The 20,988-nt window shown below is 46.4% G+C and overlaps 1 protein-coding gene across 1 annotated transcript in view; it reads right to left on the bottom strand.

Annotated features, from left to right (window-relative positions):
• LOC100617139 (probable cation-transporting ATPase 13A5) overlaps positions 1-20,988 on the bottom strand; it is a 101,758-nt gene continuing 80,770 nt past the window's right edge. Inside the window, exons 26-31 of the mRNA XM_056797600.1 lie at positions 20,245-20,317; positions 16,005-16,179; positions 12,512-12,717; positions 5,544-5,632; positions 2,434-2,514; positions 1-549 (exon numbers count right to left, since the gene is read on the bottom strand). Coding sequence (XP_056653578.1) covers positions 286-549; positions 2,434-2,514; positions 5,544-5,632; positions 12,512-12,717; positions 16,005-16,179; positions 20,245-20,317 — 888 coding nt within the window. The 3' untranslated portion in view covers positions 1-285. The remainder of the gene's footprint in view (positions 550-2,433; positions 2,515-5,543; positions 5,633-12,511; positions 12,718-16,004; positions 16,180-20,244; positions 20,318-20,988) is intronic.

Here is a 20,988-nt window from a genome sequence, read left to right as displayed (position 1 = left end):
TTACTCAAGCACTGGATAAACTTTATTAGAAGTAAGAAAAGAACTCCAAGAGACTCGCTCTCTGTGCTAGAGGACGGTCACAAGCGGCGTCTGTCCCATCTTCTGTTGGAAGAGGCTGAGGGACAGGGAAGGTCCTTTCGGAGCCTCCGATGAGGAAAGCCCAAGAGCAGGTCAGTCTCATCCCTTCTCCTCCGGGTTGTTTGCCATCAAGACAGATGCTTCTCGTCCACAGGTCAAGCACCATAGTCTGCCAATCTCTGACCCGAATCACGTCAGGTTTTGGCTTCAAAGCCGGGTCCAGAAATGCTGCTCGGTGACGTGCCCGACGACTTCAGTGGCCTTCTGAATGGGGGTGGGCTCACTGTTTTCATGGGCAGGATTGCTATAGAAGCCGTTTTTGCCTTCTTCCGAGTAATCTGTCCTATTCATGGGGGGCCAGCTGGGGTCCTGGGCTAGCTTCCTCTGCCATTTCCTGTACTGACTCTTCGAGCGCACGCCCCATTCCTTCTTGATCAGAAGCCAGAGCTCTCGGTTCTGAAGGATGGCATCCTGCAATGTCAAGGGCCTTTACTGACTTAGACAAAGGAGACCGACTCTTCTTTCCATCACCCGCCCCCTTTGTCCCTCCCTGCCGAGGATGTCCTTCAGCCCCACCTCCCGTGGTGATAGCATCCATCAATGGCAGCCCCTTTCCTCAGGAGTGCGGAAGGAGTGCTCCTTTGAAAGACTCCCAAGCCGGCAGCCCACCCCTCTCCCTGCTCCCCCTTCCTGCCCCCAGCTGAGGCAGCCCTGAACCTCAAGTTGGAAGATAAGCTCATTGGTCCAAACGGGATCCCTCCACAACCAGCATTTGGAGACTTGGTGAGGAGAAACCCGCTGCCCTTGAAGTCAGCTCAGTCCCCGTGGGCCATTGGCTCTGCTCCCCTGATTTGTCAGGGACCCACGGCCCCTCTTTGTTTGGCTTTTGGGATGCTCTAATGATGTTAGGGAACCTCGTGTGGACACAACTTGCTTTTTCACATCCAGCATAACACATCCCAGACTAAAAACTGGCAACAATCTTGTTTGGGATGGAAAAATCCCTTCAAATAGGGGATGAGAGAGGGCTGTGGTCCGTTCCCTCATCCATCCCGACACACACGCCTGCCACCTGTTAGAAAAAGGCTATGAGCCGGAACTTGGACCGGTTCTCACCTTATCTAGCCCATGACACGTTCTAGTAACATCTATGTCGTGCTGCCTTAGCTCCACTCTCTCCTCCCCCACTAGGCACATCAACTCCCACTCCTGGGTCCCAGACTGACCAGGGAGCTTTCCCGTGTCCAGTCCCGGAGCCAGCCACTCTGCCACATTCTGGCCATTGCCGTGCTCCCCTTCCCTTCCAACTCTAACGTCTCCAGATGGGCCATCTTCCCCGCTTAGAATGTAAGCTCCTTGAGGGCAGAAGCCAGCTCGCTTGTATTCGGACCCCTAGTGGAGGGCACATAAGGAGCCTCAATAAAGCCTTTCTTCATTCCTCCTTTGCTAAGCCCTTCCTCAGAGATGAGTCTCAGTCTCGGGTCTCTCTCTTTCTCCTTCCTTGACCAAGTAAAAGTCTCAGGTTGGACTTTAGAAGACTCATTGGGAATGGCAATGCCGACTGCACTCCCTGTGAGACCTTTATCTGCTGGGGCTGGAGAGGTGACCTCCCAGTTCCCTTCTAGCTTTGAATCTCCCGACTCTGAACGTTTGTCTGTGAATGGAGGAGAAAAGACCTGGGACAGACCCTGGTGGCCCTCACCCCTGAGTGGAGGAGGAAGGAAGGGTTCCGAAAAGGGGGTGGCTCAGCCTCAGACGTGCCCGTCTTCCCCCTAATTCTGGCTTCTGTTCCTTTAGGTTAAAATGTCCAAGGCAATCCAATCTCCCAGTTAAATGCATGGGCCTCCAGTGGGAGCACCACTGCTTTGGATAATCCTGCTTTTCTCGCTTCACTCAGGGCTCTGGACGGGGCCTTCACCTCTCTTCTAGATAAGGAAGGCCTTTTCTAATCTTCCAGTTGGCGAGGCTCCCTTCCCTTCTCCCCACCTCAACCTCCCCTGAAATTACTTTGCATTAACTTCCTGCAGATGGTTCCATGCATTGTCCTGTGCACGTTGCTTCTCCAAAGGCTCCTTGAGGGGAGAGGAGCTGCCTGGCACACAGTAGGAACTTAACAAGAATGTATTAAACCAGTTGAAGTTACTCTGAGATTCTCAAGAGAAGCATCCCCGTTCCCTAACCCTGAAATGTCAGTGAACAAGAACACGATCCAGTTTTGAATGCCTTGCTAAGGTGAAAGAGTCCGCTGAGAAGATCTTACACACACACGCACACACACACACACACACACACACACACACACACACACACACACACGCACACCTGCTTTTCTTTTCCCCCAGAACCTAGGCTCACCTCCACAAAATACGCCACACAGAACTGGACGAGTGATGCCACCAGAACCGAAATCCTCCACGACATGATTGTTGGGATGAACTGTTAAAAAGGGTAGCAGGTCTCAGTGTTACAAGTCTGGTCCCACGACAACCATTCATGTTGGAGAGAGTTTCAACCCAGAGCTGTAACTAGCAGGAGGCCAATGAGGCTCCGTCCCCCAGACCCACCACCACTGGGGGAGGAAGGGGGAATCCTTCCTTTGCAAGACGACTTTCATCCCCGTCCATAGCTCTGGCTCTCTAAGCCCATATGACTGCATTGTTCAGTGGTCTGAGCTGGCCTCCAAGGTTCTCTTATACGAATGCCCCTCCTTCTTGGGGCCCTTTTCCCCTGAGAGTGAGTTCAGCCACCCCTCCATGGACCCAAATGTCTGAATCATTGGCAGGACAACTGCCACTCTCAGCCCGTCTGTCCTTCGTCTGCCCAATCCCTGCCTCCCTACCTCGATGAAAACCTCCAGTTAGAGTAACCAATACAATAGCAAAGCCTTCTCCTCAGAGCACCCTCAGATGGTGGACAAAGTGCCTCGAATCCTCTCCCTTTTAAGCATGCTGCAGTGAGGCCCAGGGAGGTGGAGAGACTGGCTCAGATTCACACAGCAATCTGTCGTAGGTGTTGGGTCTTCTGACGCCCAGACCAGTGGGCTACACTATACCACATGGACTCGCCATGACGCTACCAGAAGTCTTAGGAGCAGAGGGACACTGCTATTTCCTGGAAACCAAAACTTACTTCAAACTTGCTCCTGGAGAAAACCAGGCTTGAAAAATTAGTCAGTAGTGGAGGAAAGCATACTTTGGGAAATTATGTCTCAAGTGTCTCTGATCACTTAAATCTGTTACTTTAAAATACAAGTCCTTAACTCCTTGGCTTCCTGAAACAGAAAAGGTTTGAGAGAGATTTAGAAATCCCTCAGATATGGTTTTTGTAGTCAAGGAACAGTGATACCATGAGTGCTGCAAGTCTACATGGCAATTCTATTGTCCTTTTATCCCTGCTGGGCCAAGTGTAGTCAGCAGAGGTTGGCAAAGGCTGATGGGCGAGTAGGGAGACAGGTGACAATCAAAGGGGCATGGATCTCCAGGGTCCGCTTGTTGAGGAACCATCGTCGTGTTCCTTTCTTTTCCTGGCCCTGCTCTGAGCCACTTCAGGGCTTTAAGGGGTTCACCACTTGGTTTTATCCAAGTGGAAACTTTTTTATGTCACTTGTTCAATGTTGTGAAAACAGTGGAAGAACAAAGGATGCAAGCACTTCCTTTGAGAGAGGGGACTGTGCCACTTCTGCCTTTGTATGTCCTCCACGCATACGGTGCCTAGGAGGTGCTCAGTGGATGCTTACTGAAATGAAAAACCATTCGCAAGAGGATGGCCCACTAAAGCATCAAGTAGACCTTGGAGGGAGGGACACTGTGCCTCTCCATCCCCATTGCTATTACCTAGCACAGGGATTCTTCATCTTTTCCCCAGCGTATTGGGTTTGTCTTCTAACTAGTCTTCTGGCATCAGTCTTTCTTTCCCTACTTCCTATGCTGTGACTTCAAGCCACAAGCTTACGATGAACCAGAACCAGCCCTCTCCCCGACACGCATTCATCCCCCACTGTCTTTTGTTCCATCACTAGAATGTAAGCCGATTCTTCCTTTTTGACTGTCTTCAGTGCTTTGTACACGGTGCTTAAGAACCCAAAGAATGATTTGAGAGTTAAATTGAAATGTCGCTGCGCCAGAGGCATCGTTCTCCACCTCCGGAGCCTGCGGTGGCTTCCTAAGCCTGGAGCACCAAGGCCAAGGTGCAGACTTTAGCATTCACAGCAAACTACCCTATCCCCCACTAGTCTGCCCCAGCCCCATCTTCCCCAGCTTCCTATCTCTCCCTCTCAGATTTCGCTCAGGCAGTTCTGGCTACCTTGGATTGCCTTCTTCTCTCTTCTTTACCCAACCAAAACTGACCTGTCTGGCACACCCACCTTCATTTCCATTTCATTAACGGACATTTCCTTAAAGACAAAATCGCTGTGGTCACCCCTGTCTTGGAACCCTTGGGTCCTCATTAGCTGCATTTAATCCCTTCCTCCCTGGGACACTGTTGACCACGTTGGATATGAATGTCTCATCTTCCCAACGCTCATCCAAGACGAAGGCCATGTTTTAGTGAGACATTCCTATTAAACTCTTTGCTTCTATAAACTGTGGCCCAGATTCAGATACACTGTGGCTCAAAAGCCGACCGAACCACCCCTGACCCATGTATTCACAGTAAAAAGCTGGGCAAAATACAATCATTAGTCCAGGATGTAGAATTTTGCCCTTCCATATCTCCAACCACCTCCAACACATACATAGTTTTAGAGGGTTCTACTAAGTTTCATCTTAAAATGATGATCAGAAAAAAGTGGATGAGGGTTATTTCTTTTAGAGGTTTTAATTTTATTTATTTTTCAAAACCCTCCCCTTCTGTCTTGGAATCAATACTGTGTAATGGTTCCAAGGCAGAAGAGTGGTGAGGGCTAGGCAATGGGGGTCAAATGACTTGCCCAGGGTCATACAGTTGGAAAGTGTCTGAGGTCAGATTTGAACCTAGGACCTCTCATCTCTAGGCCAGCTGCCCCCTTTTAGAGGGTTTTTAAATTTGTTTTAGTGCTAATGAGACAAAAGAAATTGTTGCATTGAAACCTGCATATCTTTTGCATGAGAAGACTTATTGATGGTGTGAGCATTGTAAAGATAAAGGGTAACAATATCTGAGTCATAAAAACCACCAGTCTTGCTGAGTTTTGAGTTCCTGATTTATGAATGGGGAAACTGAGGCCCAGAGGACAGAAGTGACTGGTCCAGAGCCGGAAAGCTAATAAGGAGTAGAATTCAGATTGGAATCCAGACCAGATACCCATACTGTTGAATGTATTTATAAAAAGATTAAGAAATACATAATCATTGAAGAGACTGGTGGTGAAGTTGGGGAGGAGGGACACTGCAGAACATATGACAATGACAATCAATGATTAAGCAAATAATCCTCCCACAGATCCCCAAGTTGGTCCAAGGTTTGCAACTAGGTGGAGCACTTACCTCCATTCCACTATATATCACTTGAATGTCAGCAAACATAATGAAAATAGTAACCCCAAGGGCAGAAATGAGCAGGAATGAAAAGAGATCTGAAGGAACACAAACAGATGTCGGTATGTTACTCTGGGAAGACAAAAACAATGTATAACACAAACTGGGGGTACACATGGAGGAGTCAAGGACTTTTTGGCAAATAGCTGGTCTACTGCTGAGATCACCTTTTCTTCTGTTCACTGTGCAGGCTTTAAAATATCTCAGTATATTGAAAAGGCCAAGGCTCCTTGAGAATGTTGTCCTAAATGACAATTCTCAAGAAAAAAGTAGCAGGACAACTATACAAAATATGTGATATGCAAAGTCTCTGGGGAATTGACCCCAAAGGAAAAGACTAAGGCTATTATGCAAAAGGTAAGTGGTGCAAGAATGATACTAATGGACTGTGGCAATGATCGCTGTGACAAATAAAAGTAAAGCAAGTTTCCCTCATAAAGTCCTCATTTCTTGAATATATAGATAGATGAGTCCAATTTATTAAGAATACAAATCATTCCCCAATGGATAAATAGTCAAAGGTCATGAATAGTGTGGAAAGGAAACTAGAAATAAGTTCTGAACTTTCTGCCACTGTGTTGAAACAAGCAACAATGGGAATATCAAGAGAGAAGAAACTGTCAAGACTGACAGTTGGTGGGGGAAGGGACAACTGGAAGTGGCAGTGGGTCTTGTGATGAGGACTTCCTTCCTTCCTTCCTGGTGTTGGAGGTGGGAGGAGTGTGGGCTTCCTGGTCTGGATTAGGAGTGCCTCTACTTGCTTCAGCCTGAAGATGACCCAATCAGCTCTGAAGGTTAGAACTTTCCTTGTTAGCTTGCTGTCTACTGCTAAGATTCTGTAATTAAGAAACTAGCACAGATATAGTGTAGACAGGATCAGGAGAAACCCTCCACCAGCCTGTGAGGCCTGGCCTCAGCTCCCAAGTGGAGAAAGACTCCAACCTTATTTAGAGACCTCTCTCTTCCCTTTTCCCTGATACCTCTCCAATACGAACTGGTCATTAAATTGATCTTATTTGAATATCACAGTCAGATAAGTGGACTATCTTTTCTGGGGCATAAAGGGAGCTGAACATCAGTTCAGTCAGTTAACGACAAACCGGACCCCTGCTGCTATCCCTCGGCAGGGGGCATCTCTCACCTTTACCTCACCAGCAGCAATATTCCCTCTCTCCCTTCAACTCCTCCATTCTCTGCTACAAACCATCCAATTATCCCCTGTTCTTCATATCCCCATCTCTTCCAATAAATATTACAACAGGCAGTTTTCAGATAAAGAAATCAGAGCTATCTAAAGTCACTTGAAAAAAATGCTCTAAATCACTATTGATTAGAGAAATACAAATTAGAGCAACTCTTACCTATCAGATTGGCTAATATGATAGAAAAAGGAATAAGAGAAATGCCAGAGGGGACGTGGGAAAACTGGGACATTAATGCACTGTTGGTGAATTGTGATCTGATTCAACCATTCTGAAGAACAGTTTGAAACTATACCCAAAGTGCTATCAAACTGTGCATACCCTTTGACCCAGCAATAGCACTATTAGATCTGTATTCCAAAGAAATCTAAATAAGAAAGAAAAATATACAAAAATATTTATAGGTGTTCTTTTTGTGGTCACAAAGAATTGGAAATCAAGGACATGCCCATTAATTGGGGAATGCCTGGACAAAGTGTGGTATGTGATTGTCATGGAGTACAATGATGCTATAAGAAATAACAAGCAGAATGATTTCAGAAAAACCTGGTCTTGCATGACCTGATACAAAATGAAGTGAGCAGAACCAAGAGAAGAGAATCCATTGTAACAGCAATAATGTACAATGATCAACTATGAATGACAGCTATTCTCAGAAATACATTTCTAGATAATTCCAAAGGATTCATAATGAAAAATTCAACCCACCTCCTGAGAAAGAACTGATGGGGTCAGAATGTAGACTGAAACACTTGTTTTTTCACTTTATTTTTCTATTTGGGGGGCAATCTATGTTTTCTTTCACATGACTCATATGGAACTATGTTTTGCATGACTGCACATGTAAAACTTATGTCAAATTATTTGCCTTCTCAATGAAGGGGGGGATGAGGGAGGAAGGATATTTGAAACTCAATTAAAAAAAAGTTAAAAATTGTTTTCCATGTAAATTGAAAATATATTTTCATAAAACAGTTTGTGAAAGAAGAAATGCATACCATCAACAACCATATGAAAGAGTGTGCCAAATTATAAACAAGAAATGAAAATGAAGACAAATCTAAAGTTTTACTCACCATCAAATTTGCAAAGATCATAAAAGATCAATCTTCAGTGTTATAAGACAAGAATACAAAATGTTGGTGTTACTGTGAATTGGCCCCATTGTTCTCGAAATCAATTTTATGTGAAAAATTGCTAAGCTCATACCCTTTTGCCCATGATTCTCTGATTAGATTTATACTCCCCAAAGGAATCAATGATAATTTTAAAAAGTTCCCAAGCATACCAAAATATTCAAAACACAATTTTTAAAGCAGCAAAAAATTTGAAAATAAAATGGATATTCATTAAGGAATGGCTGGACAAATGTCAGTGTATATAATAATAGACTGTTAAGCCATAAGTGAGGACAAATATGAGTGATTCGTAAGAAACAATGAAATAGTTTTCAGAAGAAACTAGGAAGATCTTCATGAATTGCTACATAGCAAAGTGAACATAAGCAGGGGAGGCTGTTTGAAGCCTTGTAAAAGTGAAGGGAATCTTACTCTCAGAGCCCAATATCATCAGTTCCTCCAGCACTATCTGCCTTATTCATAGCAAAGTCAGTGAACACCACTTTGCACAACTGCTTCTTTCTAGTGATGGAAGTAGATGGAAATGAAATACTCCCTCTTCCTTTACCTGCTGGGGCCACAAGTGGGGGGTGGCATTGGACTGTCCTAAATTTTTGCTTGGTGTTTTCACTTGAAGGGAAAAGTACAAGAGAAAAAGCTGAAACCACAAGCACTAACCAAACACTATGTGTCATGTAATGGTTCTCTGATGCTAATCAACTGAATTCCTCAACAAGCCAGCATTCAGTGCTTGCCATGCCAAGTGTTATAGCAGGAACTGATACTCCAAAGGCAAAAGGAAGTCCCTCCCTACCTTTGAAGACACCGAATCCTAAACATGGGGAAAAGCTTGTGCAAAAGATGAGACTAGACTGAATTATGTGTGAAGGGGAGGAATGAGAAAGGTGGCTGTGAAGAGATAGATGCACGTCCCAGAGAGGAGTCTTTTTTTGAGCTGAGGGATATCCCTGGAATAGGGAACCTCTAGAGTCAATGCAGGGTCAGACCTGGGTTGTGGTTTGGCAGCTAGGTGAAGGATGGATGGGAGAAGACAGTCAGTTAGAGAGCCATTGAAATCATGATTAGAGAGCAGGAAGGCTTGCCAGCGGAGGGTGGCTAAGGGAAGAGACAGAAGTGAATGGCCATAAGAATGTTGGAAAGGAGGAAATGACAAGATTTGGCAATAGATTAGAAACATGAAGTGAGTGCGAGTGAGGAATCATGGATGATGAGAAGGCAGAAAGGGTGCCCTCAATGACTCCTGGGGAATTCAGAAAAGAAGCAGATTTTGAGGGAGCATAATTGGTTCAGGTTTGCTTTCAAGATGCATGAAATATACCCAAGTGAGATTTCAGTAAGCAGATTAGGGCAGAGGACTAGAGCAGAGGAGAGAGACAAGGGCTTGGACTCATAGTCATCTGTAAAGACATCCTTAAGGAGTCCATAGGAGCTGATGAGAATCAAAAGAGAATTCAGAACCTAGTCTTGGGGGTCACTCCCAGGCAGAGGGGAAGATATAGTAAAAGAGCTAATAACCCCCACATGGCATGAATTTGAGGCCCTTCTCCAGCCGGGTGGTTTTCCTCTGAGCCTGTTTGCTCTTGTATTTAAGCAGTGTTTTGGGTTTTTAAATAATTTCTCAATTTCAAATGCTTCCTCACCAAAACAAAAATTCTCAGGCCATCATACCATCTCAGAAAAACTGAAACTGGCAGAAACTCATAAATAAAGCTAAGGGTAGCCAAAGAAGGACTGAAGTGTAAGAGGATATCCTAACCTCCTATAGAGAGGTAGAACAGAGCCTACCTATAAAAAGGTAGATAACAGATAAGATGAGCAGACAACAATAACAACAAAAAACCCACCTAACTATAAAGAAGTTTTTATGGAGACAAAGAGCAAGATACAGACACAGAAGGCGACAGTGAAAGCAAAGCAAACACATGCAAAGTCCAAAAAAAATGGATTGGACACAGTCTCTGGAAGAGCTCAAAGAGGACTTCAAAAAACAAGAGAGGCAGAGAAAATGGAAGAAATTAAAAAGGAGACCCCAAAACTGATGGAGCCAACAACTCCAAAAGAATGAAAAAACAGAAGACAAAACAACTGACATGGAAAATAGATCCAGGAGAGACAATTTAAGAATTATTGGACTACCTGAATGTCATGAGCAAACAAAACAAAACAAAACAAACCCAAAACAAAAACAAAACTTGGACAGACATCACAATACAAGAAATTATTAAAGAAAACTGCCCAGATATCCTCAAATAAGGAAATAAAATGGAAATTGAAAGAATCTATAGATCATCTCCAGAAAGAAATCCCCAAATGACAACTTCCAGGAATATAATAGCTCAGTTCAAGAGCCCCCAAGCCAAGGAGAAAAATACTTCAAGCAGCCAAAGAAAATTCAAATATCATGGAGCTACAATCAAGATCACACAGGACTCAGCAGCTTGGATTGTTTCTTGCTCTAATGAGTTCATCATTCTATGTCCTCAGCAGAAGCAGCAGTATGATTTTTTTAAATCACTAAAGGTTTGTGTAGTCAATCAATTTTGTGGGTGACCTCAGAGACAATGACCTTTAGGGATCTGGGTTCTTCCCTTGGGACATAGCCTTCCTGGATGTTGGTGACCTCAGTTATTATCAAAATTAAACACTATTTCCTCTCTATTTACCTCTAAGCTCTTAAGCTCCATGATTTTCCCCAGCATGGTAGGGTCCAGCTGGCAGTTCACACATGGGTGGCTTTGATGTACTCAGCTTAAGCCAGCCTCCCAGGTGTCCATCATGATCCATGAAAGCCAATGATTCTCCTAGAAACTCCTATTGGGAGTGTTCCAGGGGCAGGACCAAGATGGCAGAATAAAGCAGAGAAGCTCAGAGTAGCCATGAGAATCCTCTCCAACCATTCTTATAATAACAACACAAAATGAATACAAGGAGAGAAAGAACCAGCAAGGAGACAGAGTGAAACAACTTTCAAGAAAAGAAAAACTGAAAAGGTGGGCAGAGAACATCTGGGGGCACCAGGACGAGAGGGGACTACAGTCAGCAGGAGGATACAGCAAGGAGTGAAGAGCAAGCCAAGAGCGAGCCACATACCCAACTCACATCTGCTTCCCAGGTTTGGAACCTGAGCCCAAGACAACATTCAGACTCCTAGACCCTGCCTGGGCAAGACCCTCCTGAGACCCAAGCCAAAGCACACCCCTTGAGGTTTCAAACCTCTGAGGAAGTCCCAAGTCCCAGGCCAGGGCATTCTGTGATGATGTGAGCTGATCCATGCAGGCCCAGAGTGAAGCCAGGAGTCCCAGTCTGGGCTTGGAGAGAGGACATAGATCTCAATTTGGGCTAGTTGGTAGACTCAAAGGGGGAATGGATCTTTTTGCCAAAAGCTTGGGATGGATCTTCAGGAGAGGGAAATCAACTATGTCTGAGTAGATCACGTATATAGTGAGACCAAAATAACTTACACCTGGGGCAGCTGGGTAGCTCAATGGATTGAGAGCCAGGCCTAGGGATGGGAGGTCCTAGGTTCAAATCTGGCCTCAGACACTTCCCAGCTATGTGACCCTGGGCAAGTCACTTAACCCCCATGGCCTAGCCCTTACCACTCTTCTGCCTTGGAACCAATACACAGTATTGATTCTAAGATGGAAGGTAAGTGTTTTAAAAAAAACTTATACCTCATCCTGAGGCAAGTCTTTAAGTCATTAGTATCTCAAGGATGAATTGAATCAGTAGTGGGGGAGGCTCTTAGGGCTCTCAGCCCTCTGGCCATCATACCATTTTGGAAAAACCCAGAGAAAAAAGCCAAGGGTAGCATCAAGGAAGGACTAAAGTTTAAGAGGGTACCCCAACCTCCCAGAGAACAGAGCCCACCTATAAAAAGGTAGGAAAAATGAGCAAACAACAAAAAACACCTAACTCTAAAGAATTTTTTTTAAACCTTTACCTTCCATCTTGGAGTCAATACCATGTATTGGCTCCAAGGCAGAAGAGTGGTAAGGGCTAGGCAATGGGGGTCAAGTGACTTGCCTAGGGTCACACAGCTGGGAAGTGTCTGAGGTCAGATTTGAACCTAGGACCTCCCGTCTCTAGGACTGGCTCTCAATCCACTGAGCTACCCAGCTGCCCCCAACTCTAAAGAATTTTTATGGAGACAAAGAGCAAGTACAGACACAGAAGGGGACAGTGAAAGCAAAGCAAACACATGCAAAGTCAAAAGAAAAATATGGATTGGACATAGTCTTAAAAAAGTCTTAAAAAACGATTAAGGGAGGCAGAGGAAAAGTGGGGAAGAGAAATGAAAGCAATGCAAGAAGAAATGAAAAAGGAGACCCAAAAGTTGATGGAGGAAAATCAGAACTTAAAAATTAGAACTGAGAAACTAGAAACTAATGATTTCATGAGAAAATCAAAAAACCATAAAACAAAATCAAAAAAATGAAAAAACAGAAGATAACATGAAATATCTTATAGAAAGTCCCTATCGTGAAGCCCAGGAAAAGAAATGTATGTGGGAGTGGGAGGAGTCGACTCTAATGAATTCTCTAAAAGTTGTGTCCACTTGGACCCAGTTACTCACAGTTGGTGTAGACAGGCTTTCGGAAAGGCTTCCCCTTTGAGAAGATGAAGGCGACCATGATGCAGTTGAATGTGGTAATGGGCCACAGGGTGGTGCTCTCAAAACTCAGGATGGAATTCTGAATCAGAGTCCCATTGCCCATTGTCAAGTTGCTGTCTACACTGGCGTTGGAGAAGGAATCACTCCAGTTGGCCATGAAGCACTGCCTGCAAAAGAAGCACCAGTGTTTAAGGGACTTAACTTTCTACTCTCATCTGATTGGGGATGTGAGGAACAATCAGAGCATCACTGGGTGGTTAGGGGACCTCTCCCACAATACTGAGGCTCAGTTGATCACCCAAACCACAGGGCTTTCTTAAGGGCCTTCCTTCTAAATGCCCAGCAAAGGCTAAGATGGAAAAGGCCCAGAAAGGCTTGATCACAGATCTGTCATCACCCAGATGCTGCAGAAGACACAGAAAACCGCCACCAACTCTGCCAGTAAATGAGACTTTACCAAAATACGGTTTCCTTGGCATCCCAACAAGCTCCAATGGTTTGGGCCCATTGCCCAGCATCAGGGAGCACCCGTGGACCAGTCAGGGATGCACTTTGGCTGCTTTGCTGGCCTGAGCATCAAGCCTCCCAATCAATCAACAGTCACCAAGGATTTATTTATCTCTTATCTGGTGAGGAGGTGCAAGAAAACAAGTAAAAAGGGTGAATGACCCATGCCCTCCGGGAGTGTATTTTTATTAGGAGACACAACATATGTATGCCTACCCTCATGTGAGCCAAAGAAGAACATAGACCATGTATGTGCAATAAGCCTAGAGTCAGCTTCATCCTTCTGGGCCACATTAGAAGGTGAGTGCCTGGTGGGCAGCGATGGATTCACTCTTTGTACTTGGATTCCCGGTGCCTAGCCCAGAATCTGGCACATAGTAGGTGCCTAATAAAGACTTGTTCAGGGATTGAGACCCATTCAAGTGAGGATGCACTAGCAAGGGGGCCCCTAACAAGAACAAGATGTCTGCTTTGCCAAGAGAGGTTGCCATGGGAATTGGGGCATTGGCGGTGTGGCAGAATTCTTCTGGATGTGTTCCTAGACTATGGGCAAGGCAGGATGATCCGCATCTCCATGGATATCAAGGCCCCACAGAAGCAGCCTTTGTTCTCTGGTGGTTATTACTTCATGGTGAGAGAAGGGATTCTGTCCTCTGCCCCGTGGTCGCATGGCTGCTGCTAAGAGACAACAACTGGCTTCCTCGGAGGGGTGTTCGCATACCAAGGAGCTGCTCGCCACCCCAGCAATAATCCGGAGGCCTTAGCCTCCAGTTAGCCTGCTGAGGAAGGGGAGGAAGAAACGCAGGGAGTCTCTGGGAGGGTTTCAGACAAGCGCTGGAGGAGGAAGCTTTAATTCTTCACTGAACACCTGTAATGAGGGGGGGCCATCTTTAATTTTGATTCACCGAGGCCAGTTTGCTCAGAGAGGGCCTTCTTGCTCCATTAGCAGGAGCAGGAGCCTCCCTTCCACTTTTTGTTTGTGTTTTCAAAAGCATCCGAGACGCATCCAAAGCAGAAGGCAGCAGGCATGACTACAGTCCAAATTGTGATCCCATCCCTCCTGACATCATCTTCCAAAAATAAGGCAGCAGCACTTTGTAATGGCAAAGAGGACCACGGGCCCTGGGGGGCTTGGCCACGGAAGGGAGGAGAGTAAGGAATGACTTGGCTGGGTACAAGAATGACCAGCAGCTCGGAAAATCGCCAAGAAATTTGGTTACCGTGATGACCTTCCAGGAGAAGCAAACGGAAAAACAAAATGAGAAGTAATAGACCTTGGGAGAGAAGGAGGCTGGTCCTCATGTAAAGGGAGAAGGTCTGGATAATAACAAAGGCGGTCACAAACGCTAGAAGAACCAGTTTAATTGAGCAGAGCTGTGGTTTCATCGGTGTAGGGAGAACTCCCTAAAGGCCATCGAGGCTCTCCAAGTTCCCAGAACCACTGCGGAGTGAGATGACCTCCCAGGGACCAGATGTGTCAGAAGCCGGATTCGCCCTGCCTCGAGTCTCAGGCTGGGAGGCTGCTTCTCTGTCCTTTAGAGTTCTCCGCTTCTCTTGGCTCAAAAAGGCCAAACATGGTCCATGCCTTGCATATTAGAGTGACATAGAAACTCCAAAGAAAGAAGCAATTATTTACCAGTGCCTAGTAAATGCCAGACATTGTTCTGGGTCCAGAAGATACAACGCCAAAGAGGGGGCAGTGCCTGCTCTGTCCAGGATGGCACAGTAGGGTATGCTATACAATGCTCTGGTTAAGACATTCAGGAAGGTGCCATACACAAGGGCACGGGGATAAGGGTTACCACTGACAGAGCAGCTTTAAGGTCTGCAGGGGGCTTGACAAATAGCCTCATCTGATCTTCGAAACAACCCTAGGAGGTAGGCGCTATTATTAACCCCATTTTACAGCTGAAGAAACTAAAGGAAACAGAGGTCAAGTGACTTACCCAGAGTCATACAACTGGTGTATGATGCCAGATTTAAACTCAGGGCTTCCTGATTCGAAGTCTAACAAGAGCCACTAGCCACCTTGCTCCCTCAGCATAAAATGGGACTAGTGGTTCCTTCCAAAGTGTGGCACATGGGCAGGGTCACATCGATTTTTGTAATAATAATAAGTTGCTTTACTTTCTCATACAATAAACACTAATATCTATAACTCAGATGAACAAAAGTACTTTGTTGGGGAAGGGACGTCTGTTGTAATTTTTAAGAGGGTTACAAGACCCTAAAGATACATAGTATGGAATGGGATAGGAAGGAGGGGAGGGATGGGAGGGATGAGATTGAATGGGAGGGATGGGAAGGGAGGGACGAGATTGAATGGGAGGGATGGGATGAGATGGGAGGGATGAGATGGGAGGGATGGGAAGGGAGGGATAGGATAGGGTGGGAGGGCTGGGGTTGAATGGGGGATGGGATGGGAGGGCTGGAAGGGATAGGGTGGCATCATGTGCATAGTACAAGAGAGGAGAGAAGTAGGATAAACCAGAGTGCCATCTAACACTGCACTGTTTTGGAGAGTACAGTTATGGCGTGCTGCTTCCAGCACTGTGCAGTGGCATACGCTCTGGTATTCTACAACATACTATATTATTCCATGGAAGTGTTTTACAACCCCACACAGTATTATCCTCTCTACGATATCGTATAATGCTGTAATCCTCAGTACAGCATTCTACTTAAGATGGAAAGAAAATGAAGTGGAAAGGAGCTTTTCTTGCCAGGGAGGGTTGTGGACCCCAGAAGGAGGAGTCTGGAAGGTTGACGAGTGGGGGACGGTGTTCTGTAGAAGCTCCTCTCTGGGGTCTTTGATTATAAGGCAGAGTCTCGTCTTCCGAAAAGAACTGAGGCTCCAGCACCCAAGATCACACTGCAGATGCTCGATGGAATTTTGCCCTTTTGCCCCCTCAAATGGCCCCTTGAATGGCCACCCCTCCAGCCTCACCTGTACCGATATACCTCACAGTACCAAGGCTGCTGCTTCACAAAGAGGAAAGCCCAGATCTGCACGATACCGGAAAAGCAGGTGTTCAGAAAGACAGAAAGCAGCAGGGGGGGCGAGATGAGCTGCCCAGCAGGTCGGTATGGAGCCAGCTTGGGGTATGCATGAGTGGAGCTCACTGACAAAGAAAAGAAAAAGAAGGTCAGTTCTTGGTGGCTCCCATGCCCTTGGTGGGAGAACACCACCCAGAGAAGGTTTGTGTCATCTCTCCATGCATCTAAACCCCTCAACCATCCTCTGGATCCTCAGGCCTGAGCTAGAAATGAGAAAGGAAGCTGGTGCACAGTGGACAGAGCACCGGGCCTAGCTAGGGTCAGGAAGACCTGAATTTAAATCCAGTCATCCAGACCTAGGAAGCTCTCTGGCTCCAGGCAGAATTCTGACGTGCACCTCTGGATCAGTCCTACCAAAACTGACCCTTGGAATGGTATATTTTCTGGTCTGCTGTCTTGGGTGACATCTTACGAGAGAGGAACTCAGAGGAAGCTTCATTCTGAGTGAAATATCAGTTCCATGGAGCCCTTCCCCACCCCAACTGCCATCTGGAACTACATGTGTCTTATATGTCTATAGAACATGCACAAACATGTTGTTCTTATTCTGGTATTGAGTTTGTGACCCTGTGCAGAGAGTAGGAGGGCCAGGATTCCAACCCAGATCTTCTGGCTCCCAAGCCAGCTCATGTTCCATGAAATCTGGCTGCTCATAGAACGTCTGACACATGTCATTACTGTCCATGGGATTTTCTTGAAAAGAGGCTGGAATGGTTCGCCATTTCCTTCTCCAACGGACTAAGGCAAACAGAAGCAAAATGACCTGCCCAGGATCACATATATGTCTGTGCCTGGATTTGAACTCAGATCTTCCTGACCCTAGGCCCAGTGGTCTGATCACTGTACAATCTCACTACCTCCATACAGCACAAGTATAAGTAAATGTATGAATAGCATCTTATATGTATATATAAATACATTATATGTGTGTCTGGATTCATACATAAAATCAATGCTAAAAATTGTTTTAAGTGATCAGTTGTCATCATGTGAGGCTTCAAGGCAAAGAGAATAAAGAACTGCTCTGAGTCAGGATGATCTGGGTTCAAATTCCACCTCTAATGTACATTGTCAAATCACTTAAGCTCTCAACATTCCCAAGAAACTCTCCAAGACTGCCTGTGGAAACAAACTGGTGGTCTATGTTGGTAGAGGGAGTTTTGTGCCTGCATTTTTCTCCACTGATAAAATCAGTCCAAAATGAAAAGAAAGATTTTGCATCATGGCAGAAAGGGAAGCTGGGTGTTCACGAGTACCACAAACTTGTTTGGATCCAACATGAAGCTAGGAGGGTTTATCTGAGTCTGCAGGCTGTGGACTTTGTGGCTTTGTCCAGTCAGAAGGTTGGCCAATGACAACTGTCAACCCAAGCTTAAAGGGACTGAACCTATAATCCTGACGGGAGCCCAAATAGTAACGGTTTTAGAGGTCCAAGTGTTGGGACCAAGAAAGGACCTTAGAAGCTATCTGGGTTGAATCCTTACATTTGACAGAAGGATAAACTGAGGCTCCGATATTTGAAATGCTTTGCCTCCAGCAGAAAGTAGGAGAACCAGGATTCTACCCCAGATCTTCTGACTCCCAAACTAGCTCACATTCCAGGAGATCCGGCTGCTCATAGAACTTCTGACACATGAAAGTAGTTTCAGAATGAACTCAGGACTTGGAATTTGGATCACTGGGGGACAGGCTCAGAAGGGGGTTCATTCAGAGGAGTTTCAGTTACGATAATGTGTAGGGGATTGGGGAACAGGCAGACTTGGGGTACAGTCCAGCTTGCTGGATGGTGGACCTTCTTTTCCCCTACATATTCCCAAAGGCCCTTCTTATCTATAACCACAGCAGCATTCTCCATAGTGGGTGCTTAATGAAGGTTGAACTGAATGCAATTGCATCGAATGTGTTTGGAATTGAACCTGTAGCATTGCTCCTACTTGGGGAGCTGGAAGGAGTCTTAGCTGAGGTCTAAGTCCTTCTCTTTGCCAATGGCCGGCCTTCCAGGGCGGAGACTCCAGAGGATGTTTTGATCCCCTTCTTTCTCAGTGCTCTTGGCCTGGATTAAAGGCCAGGAACTAGGCATGACTCTGTCAATGTTGGAAGAACCTTGGTGCAGAGGGGCCCATCCACGCAGCTGGCACAGGTTGGAGAGCCCATGGTCAGGGCACCTTTGGGAATGATGGTTTCCCTAACATAACGATGTCATTAGCAGACATCATTGTCCTCGGTGAATCCCTGAAGACCAGTCATGGTGCCCCCAAACTGATGTTACTGTCTCTCCACGTACTACTAGCTGAACGACCCTGGAAACATCACTAACCTCCCTCGGTAAAAGAAGGCGTTGGACCATATTTCCTCTGAAATCCCTTTGAGCTCTGGGGCTAAGATCTGAGGAAGCTTTCCTCATTGAGCACTAAAAGATAAACTGAGACTTTGAGGAAGAGTCCAGGGAATTTTGCAGGCTGGAAATGCTAGTGCCAGGGATCTCTCTTTTAGTCCTTCCGGCTCCTTCAAGGTGGGAGCAGTCTTCGGTGCTTTCCTTTAGCCCAGCTAGTCCAGATGAGGCTACCTTTCAGGAGGATTTTGTTGGACAGCTCCTTGGTCAACTCACGCTTTTTATCTAGCCAGCCTCCATTAAGGTAGATTTGACATGATTTCTAGCCAAGGAAGGCCATGTGGGAAGCAAATGGATCCAGAGGATTGACTCTTCCAGGTGTGAACATTGAGCCCAGGACAAACCCCAGGATCATGCAGCTAGAAGTAGAAATGACGTGATCCAGCTAGGAAGCAGCTGAGGCCTCCTGGACTCCAGAGCTAGTATTCTGGCCACTAACTGTGCTGCCTCTCTAAAGAAGTAGTTTTAATGGAGTTCCCCGTCTCCAGAGATGGAAGAGACCTTCAAGGTTATCTCATCAAGCTTTTATTTTACACATTAAAAAAAGGAAAAAGGAGCCCAGAGTGATGGGAGAGCTTGCCCAGGGTAGCACAGTTAATAAACAGCAGTTGGGATTCAAACCCAAGTCTTGTGCCTAAATCCAGTGAATGATGCTCCCATCCCACTATGCTGACTGACTTCCCAAAGAGTCTGACCCCTGATGTCCAGACTGACAGAAGATTATGCACCAGTTTTTGTGGCTAGGACGTGTTACCGGGGAACTAGGACTCGGGGGCCTCCTGAATCTCGTTCTTGCCATTTTCCTACCCCTCTAGCTCCTTCCTGGTCTGACCACTGAGCTCTTCAGCCCCTACAGGTGATCCTCAGAAGGGTAGTGAGCAGGACAGGATGGCATTACTTTGAGTTTTTTATTTCGTTGGCCTTGATCAGAGATCATCATGCAGATCCCCTTTGAGTGGCCAGCAGAGGCAGATTATCCATGGAAACGGGGACTTGGTAATATTAATTATGAAGTAATTGAAAATATATCATATATTGAAAGAACACTTTTCTGGATCATGAACAGACAATTCCATCTCATAAACCCACACTGATAGCACCCCAGCCCTCGTGCACAATCCACTGGTTCATCTTTGGGTTCTAAAATAAATGGCTGGGGCCAACCTCTCCGTTTGAAGATGTTGTGCAAAGGCCTCTGGGGGACTCGGGCCGTGCATTGTTTGGTGATGGATTTCTTTCTTCCTGTCTTCACATTAAGGGGCAAAGAAAGTCTGGCCAAAAGGAAAGCCTGTTCTCTGTCCTCCGCTGGGACAGTCACTTCTCTCCCTTACTAAGCTCTGGGATCAAGACCCAGGACAAATGTCACTGGAAAAAACTCCAGAAAGCCAACCGATCCCGTGTAACACAGGTCATGTTCCAGTTGGCCAACATCCCCCCCAAGGCAAGGGACGGGTCACATGCATCCCCCACGTCTCCCTCGTTTTCTAGGCTTCTTGAGATTCTGCTTCCATGTCTAAGGAGGCCCCACCTTAGCCCTCACTAGGGTCTGACATCCTATTGTCTCTTTGGAGACTTTCACCAGGATTCCATCTGAGGGTGGCCCAAAGCCTGGGCCCCTGACGTGTTGGTACAACGTGGCTCTAGCTTGGGCCCTGTCCTGACATTCCCAAGAGAACGGGTTTCCCGGATGAAGGTTCCTCCAGAGCCTCCCCCTCCCTGAGCTTCGTGAGGGACTTACTTGTTAGACAGACCATCAGGGTGATGGCCACGTCCTGCATGAGGTACTGGTAGTTCCCAAAAAGTTGTAACTGCTATGAGAGAAGAAAACAGACGCTTATACGTGGTGGGGCTGGCTGGGGAGGTGAGGAACTTGGGCAAGAACGAGTGTTGGTGGCTTTGGAGAATGACACCCACAAGATCACCAGAGACCCAGGGAGAGGGGAGGGGTGGGTGTCCACTGGGGGTGGGCAGGACGGAGCACTCGTTAAGGGTCTTCCACACTACTGTGACGCTCCCAAGGAATGAATTTCCTTCCTTCTCTGTGTCAAGTACGCCTGGGCACAAACAAAATCCTCCCCAACCCTTCCCCTACCATGCGCCTGTCTTGGTGGCAAAAAGCCCAGCTGAGCTGATGGTGAGTCCAACCCTCTCTCTTGGGCACCCAACAAGACCATTTACCTTCGGACTCAAGATGGCGCCCTCCCTGCCCCGGCGCAGCCTTCTCAGGTTCGGAACAATGCCTATTTCTTAGGACTTGGACCCTCTCCAAGATAACTCTGATCCCACAGAGACAAGAAGAACAAGCTCAGATTCCAGAGCAAAGCTCTGGGAAGTCGCTTTGGAACCTCAGATTTCCGAGGGCAGATCCAAAAGCCACATTTTTCTCTCTGCTGTTGTCTCTTCCTCCTCCTCTTCCTCCCCCTCCTCCTTATCCTCCTCCTCCTCCTCCAAGACCTCTGGGTGGGACTAACAGTTGCCTCCA

The sequence above is a fragment of the Monodelphis domestica genome, chromosome 5 (assembly GCF_027887165.1).
Source record: "Monodelphis domestica isolate mMonDom1 chromosome 5, mMonDom1.pri, whole genome shotgun sequence".
Taxonomy (NCBI): domain Eukaryota; kingdom Metazoa; phylum Chordata; class Mammalia; order Didelphimorphia; family Didelphidae; genus Monodelphis; species Monodelphis domestica.
The sequence above is the reverse complement of the archived record's forward strand: the minus strand, read 5'-3'. Positions and strand labels throughout refer to the sequence as shown.